The sequence below is a fragment of the Aquarana catesbeiana genome, linkage group LG04 (assembly GCF_042186555.1).
Source record: "Aquarana catesbeiana isolate 2022-GZ linkage group LG04, ASM4218655v1, whole genome shotgun sequence".
Classification (NCBI taxonomy): Eukaryota; Metazoa; Chordata; class Amphibia; order Anura; family Ranidae; genus Aquarana; species Aquarana catesbeiana.
The window spans coordinates 584,307,569-584,313,692 of record NC_133327.1 but is presented as its reverse complement, the minus strand read 5'-3'; the positions used below and the strand labels follow the sequence as shown (position 1 = coordinate 584,313,692).

The 6,124-nt window shown below is 36.7% G+C and overlaps 1 protein-coding gene across 3 annotated transcripts; it reads right to left on the bottom strand.

Annotated features, from left to right (window-relative positions):
• Positions 1-499: 499 nt before the first annotated feature.
• FOXA2 (forkhead box A2) lies at positions 500-5,869 on the bottom strand. 3 transcript variants are annotated; one of them, XM_073628130.1, is made up of 3 exons: positions 5,572-5,869; positions 3,355-3,424; positions 500-2,181 (listed from the first exon to the last, which is right to left on the bottom strand). In XM_073628130.1, exons 2-3 carry the CDS (start codon positions 3,421-3,423, stop codon positions 946-948), a joined length of 1,305 nt encoding a protein of 434 aa, XP_073484231.1. In that variant the 5' UTR covers position 3,424; positions 5,572-5,869; the 3' UTR covers positions 500-945. The 3 variants fall into 3 exon arrangements, with proteins under 3 accessions (XP_073484231.1, XP_073484233.1, XP_073484230.1); XM_073628132.1 differs by lacking the exon at positions 5,572-5,869 and adding an exon at positions 3,619-3,787; XM_073628129.1 differs by lacking the exon at positions 5,572-5,869 and having other exon boundaries at positions 3,355-3,596.
• Between the last annotated feature and the right edge of the window lie 255 nt (positions 5,870-6,124).

Genomic DNA, 6,124 nt, shown 5'->3' with positions numbered 1-6,124 from the left:
CCGGTCAGATTAGTTTTCTTCAATCCCATACAGCAAAACACAGGATTCAGTCTGTGATCCAGAGCAGCAGAAATATCACAGACCTGTGAAAAGTAGAGGAGGAATGTCTGAACTGAGAGCAAGTTCTCACTGGAGTCCATTTACTAAAGTAGAGGCGAGAGCAAAGTGAGCATTCACTGATCTTAGTAAATGCGAGTCTATGTTATCTTCAGTTATATAATAATGTGTAGGAAAAAATCCTGTTTTTATTTATTTCTCTTACCCACGATTAAATATCAAACAAGAACACACATCTATTCTATTTATTAAGCTCAATGATCATTCACTTTGCTATGCGAACGGTCTCGACCTCTTTAGTAAATAATCCCTGTGAACTTTGTAAGGTCTGATTTAACATTTTAAACCTTTTTTTCCTTTCTTTATAAGTATATACGTTGTAATGATTTCGTTTGATTATTGTATATCATATGGCATAAATAAAACATAAAAAATCCAAATGTACATGGCAATACAATTTTAATAGAGATTGTTAAACTCTGGCTGGGACAGGCCAGAATACATAGTCATAAATAAAGTATACAGAACCATAAATTAAGCCTTTTGCAAACATTTTACTTAAAAAAATTAACTTTTGTTGTCAATTACAATATTTTCGCATCTTTTTTTTTACACCATGTATATGACATACTTTTGGTCCTCGGTAGAAACTACAAGTTTCACACAAAATTAAAAAGGATCCAACACATTCACAAAAAAAAAAAAATCCCTGCAACATAACAAAACACAAAAAAAATTGAAACAGAGTGGAAGATAGTTGACAGCTAAGGGGAGAGGAAAAAACTGTACACCTCAAGTTTAGGGATAGGAAGGGGGGGGGATTAAAACACAGACTAATGTTTTACATAAATGTATAGAGTCAATCAAAGTCCTTTAAGTTGTCTAGAATTAGGAAGAGTTCATTATTGGTCTGGAATACACACCTTGATAGTAAGAAGTGTCACTTGAAATAGGCGAGGACTCTAATGCAGCTTTGTTCGTTACACTGCTCATGGCTAGGCTACCTGCCATCGGAGAGCCATAGCCAGAGTAATGCATAACCTGTTCGTAGGCTTTCAAGTCCATTTTATGGTGGTGGTGGCTATGATGATGGTGGTGATGATGGTGTTGCTGTTCTGAGGACATGAGGTTGTTAATGGAGAAAGGGTGGTTGAAGGAATAATGATGTTCCGGTTTGAGGTGGGACTGGGCATCATGGGACAAAACTGAATGGTGTTGAGACAGCAAGTGTTGGGCTTGGGACACTGGAGAAGGGTTGTGGTCAGGGCTCAAGCCTTGGCTGGATTTCAGGTCCACCAAAGCCCTCTTCTGCTCATGACATGGTGAGGAGCTGGAATGAGGAGATTCGTTTCCCCCAGAGCTTTCCGAACTACTGTTAGCGGCAGAACCCACACTAGACCCACCTTCAGAAAGCTTCTTGCCTCCACCATCTCTGGGGCTGTGCTTCTTATCGCACTTGAAGCGTTTCTGACGCCTCAGGTAGCATCCATTCTCGAACATGTTCCCAGAGTCTGGGTGGAGAGTCCAAAAAGAGCCCTTGCCAGGCTTGTCTGGAGACCTGGGCACCTTGAGGAAACAGTCATTAAAGGACAAGGAATGGCGGATAGAGTTCTGCCAGCGCTGCTGGTTCTGCCTATAGAAAGGGAACAGGTCCATGATCCACTGGTAGATCTCGCTCAAGGTCAGCATCTTGTTGGGTGATTGCTGGATAGCCATAGTGATAAGCGAGATGTAGGAGTAGGGCGGCTTGGCATGGGTGTAACTCCTCCTGTATGTCTTAGGATCCCTGGATCGGTTGATGTTGCTCTGTCCATAGATAGGGCTCATGGAATTGATGTTGGTGTAAGGTGCCAATGCGTTCATGGACGTAGCCTGGGCGCTCATTGGGCTCATGCTTGGGCTCAGGTGGGTGCCCATGCTGCCTACACCTGAACCCATACCGGCCATGGCACCGGTGCCAGGAGACATACCAGTCAAAGATGGGCTCATTCCAGTGTTAACATAGGACATGTTCATGGAGCTTCCTGTCATGTTAGCGGTGGTGCTCATAGCGGACATGCTCATGTACGTGTTCATGGTGTTCATACTTAGCCCAGCGTTCATGTTGCCTACTGACGAGTAAGCCTGGGGAAATAGAAGGGTTAGAGTTACTAAAAGGGAATCCCATAAATCTAGTAGAGCAAATATAATAGATCTAATATAGCATATATATTGGAGATTGAAGATATATATCTATATCACATGAATCCAGTACAGTAATTGTAAAATATTTATTATTTATATATAATATATGTATTTGAAAGACTATATATCATTGTATATATAATATAATATATAATCACATGAATCTAGATGTATTATTTATACAGAAATTCAAAAGTGCAAGTGAGAATAGAATGTATATATATATGTATAAATAGTACATATATAGTGTCTGTGTGCGTGGTGTTGTTATTGCTCCTTATCTCTCTTTAGAAATAAATAAATATAAATCTAAAATCAAAGCTGTAACATTGGAAGTTGGACACTGGAACCTATATATATAATATATAGGTTATATCTATATCTATCTATATAATATAATATATATTTCAAATTTGTAAATATATCGCATTTATTTATGACTGCTATGTGCCGTTTACAGTTAATAATATATAAGTAAACAGTTGTCTTTTCATTGTTCTCCCCTCTCTGTAATTCCGATTGCCCCATAGCACCAAGACTAAAGTTTAACATTAGCTATTTGGAGTCCAACCCCTCCTACCTAATATCTAACTGGCAAACAATTGTCAATTTATAAGCACTGGGAAATAGATTGGTATAAATATTGACATACTTCTTTGTTTCTTAGGCGTCACTGTTTTGTGACCCACTACTACAGCTTGTGTTGATATCACAGCAATAAACTAGTAGAGGACTTAGACACCTTTCACTTGCCAGATCCCAAGCAGGCAACCAGTGAAAGAAGTCAACCCAAAGCACCAAACTGGCCAGTGCCTGTAAATGACAGTTGCTGAAATCAGATGAAAATGTCCCTGATTCTCCAGTCCTGGAAGTTTGATTAGCTGTTACATTTAGAAGAAGAAACTTTTTTTTTTTTTCCTTGTCTCTCTCCCCCCCACCCCATGCCAAACACAAGCTTGTTGGGATAGTGTGTGGCTCATCATCGAAGAGGATTTGGAGGCGCCACAAGTCAATATTTGATCACAAAGTTAATATTATCCCAAGGCTAACAGTGTGCTATAAAGAGACAGAATGAGGCAAAGATGACATCAAGTAGAAAGAGACTTTTCTTACCTCTGGTTCGGTGTAGTAGCTGCTCCAATCTGAATGTTCGTGTCCTTCCATTTTCACAGCTCCTAGCATACTGGAAGCACAGTGCATGGCAGTTTAAAATTTAACAGCCACAGGCAACAACTACGCCAGTGATAGCAACAAAAAGAGAGAGAGAGAGAGAGAGAGGGAGAGAGAGCAGAGAGAGAGAGAGAGAGAGAGAGAGAGAGGAGCCCTCCTCCCCCAACACTCCCTCTCTGCACTAGGAGGGGGAAGTAGGAATCTCACTAGCTTCTCCTTCTTCTTCTTCTGATCAGCAGTGGAGCTCCTGTGTGAATGGGCAGGAGTTGGAGGAGGACAGTGCAGGCTCGCCTGCTCCTGACAATGGCTTCTAACAGTCACACTGATGATGATGATGATAACAGTTGTTGTGGTGACGTTGTAGCAGTTTGCTGGGTGATATAGCATCCAGCTTGAGACAAGCCTCCAATCCCCAAGTCCTCGCCAGCCCATTTGAATAATCAGCTCACACCTAGGCGTGAGAGTCTTCCATGGCCCCCCATTGTACACCTGCCCTGTGCTCCCAACAAGAGCCATTTCAATACATTCATTAAACTATAATCAGATTGCTCAGTCCAAAGAGGAGGGAGAGCAGTATGCGGCACCCCATACCGTGGCTACAGCGTCTTCTCTTCTGTCTGGGCGAGAAGAAAAGTTTTTTTTTTTTTTTTTTTTGTTTTTTTTTTAGCCATCTAAGTCCAGGACTTTCCACTACTGTGTACTTATAGGATAAATGTGACAATATCACAGAGAGGCATAGATCTGTGTAACAAAGGTCTAATGTGCCTGCTGGATGAATTCATGGATTTTATTTTTTAATTCTTTTTTAGATGGTTATTGTTGTATTGTTGGCAATGTATCACTTTGTTATCTTTGTTAGGAAACTGAAATAGCGTAATGAACCCTTTTTCCGCCTCTCTATTTAAATAGGGAAAAATACATTTGCGTTTTATTATGGATTTAAAACAAGAAAAATGTGTAATTATAAAACCATAGATAATTATCTGTAATAATAATAACATACAAATGAAATAATAATCTATCTCTATCTATCTATCTATCTATCTATCTATCTATCTATCTATCTATCTATCTATCTATCTATCTCTGTATGTGTTAATAAAATTATATATATATATATATATATATATATATATATATATATATATATATATATATATATATAAATAGATAGATAGATAGATCTATATCTATATCTATATCTATATCTATCTATCTATCTATCTATCTATCTATCTATCTATCTATCTATCTATCTATCTATCTATGTGTTAATAAAATTTTATATATATATATATATATATATATATATATATATATAGATAGATAGATAGATAGATAGATAGATAGATAGATAGATAGATAGATAGATATAAATAGATATAGATCTATCTATCTATCTATCTATCTATCTATCTATCTATCTATCTATCTATCTATCTATCTATCTATCTATTTAGAGAGAGAGAGAGAATTTTTTCAATACATATAGATATATAGATATATCTTTATTATATATATATATATATATATATATATATATATATATGTATATATGTGTGTGTGTGTGTTTTTGTGTATTTTCGATATTTAAGGCACAATAAAACTATTAAAGCACAAGTGGCGAATAAAGTGTGCGTCCCAGTGTTATGAAATAGTATAATTATATTTATTGGGATATACTACTGGTTAAAAGCACATCCAAACAGACACATTAATGTAATGTTCTGTATACCGCACAGCTATACATATACACACATATGTATATATATATATATATATATATATATATATACACAATTATTATTATTATTATTATTATTATTATTATTATTATTAATAATATTAATTTATTTTATACGTGTTTTTAACATCTAAATTGATAAAAGTTACATGTGTATATACAATATTTACAAATTTACATATATATCACACAGTATACATATATGTAGAGTTCGGAGAGGAGTACACTAATTGAATACACGTTCGCAATATTATATCACATATATCATTAGATGACAGGTTCAGATGTATGATGTATATTACGTACATATATAGTTTAGGTCATAATATTTATTTCATCCTAATGCACAGTAAAAGAAAACCTGAATTCTAATTATTATTATAATCAAAGGCCGAAATACCAAATAGAAGACTTACACAGTCCCATCTGTCCCGATCTAGCTGGTAGAAGGTCGCCTAGTAAAGTCCAATCTTAATGCATCATAATAGGGTCCGATCCGGCTGTCCTTGATGGACACAATCATCAATATAGGGCAATGATGGAGCTGGCAGAAGGGATGGCAATCCATGGGTGTAGAAAATAAAATGTAACAAGTGACATTTGGGCTGAGTTTGGGGCTCCGCTTCCACCGCTGCTTTTATTCCTCTACACTGTCTACTCTGCAGCAACATATATTTATTCTAGGGGACACGTTTGCTGTTTGAGATATTAAACAAAGTAAAGTTTATTTAACGTGTTTGATCATCGCAGATTTAGCAGATCGTCTCAGGGATGGTCAATAAATTGGGCCTTAGGAAAACAAGAGTATTCTGAGACAGAATGAAGCTCTGGCTTTAGTTTGTACAATCCTGGCGCATGTACACAAAGCAAGGCATATAGATGGAAAGGATTATATCTAAATATTTGTGCCTCCCTATTTATAGACAAGCACACACATATTACATGGGAACACACACTGCTAAGTGCACA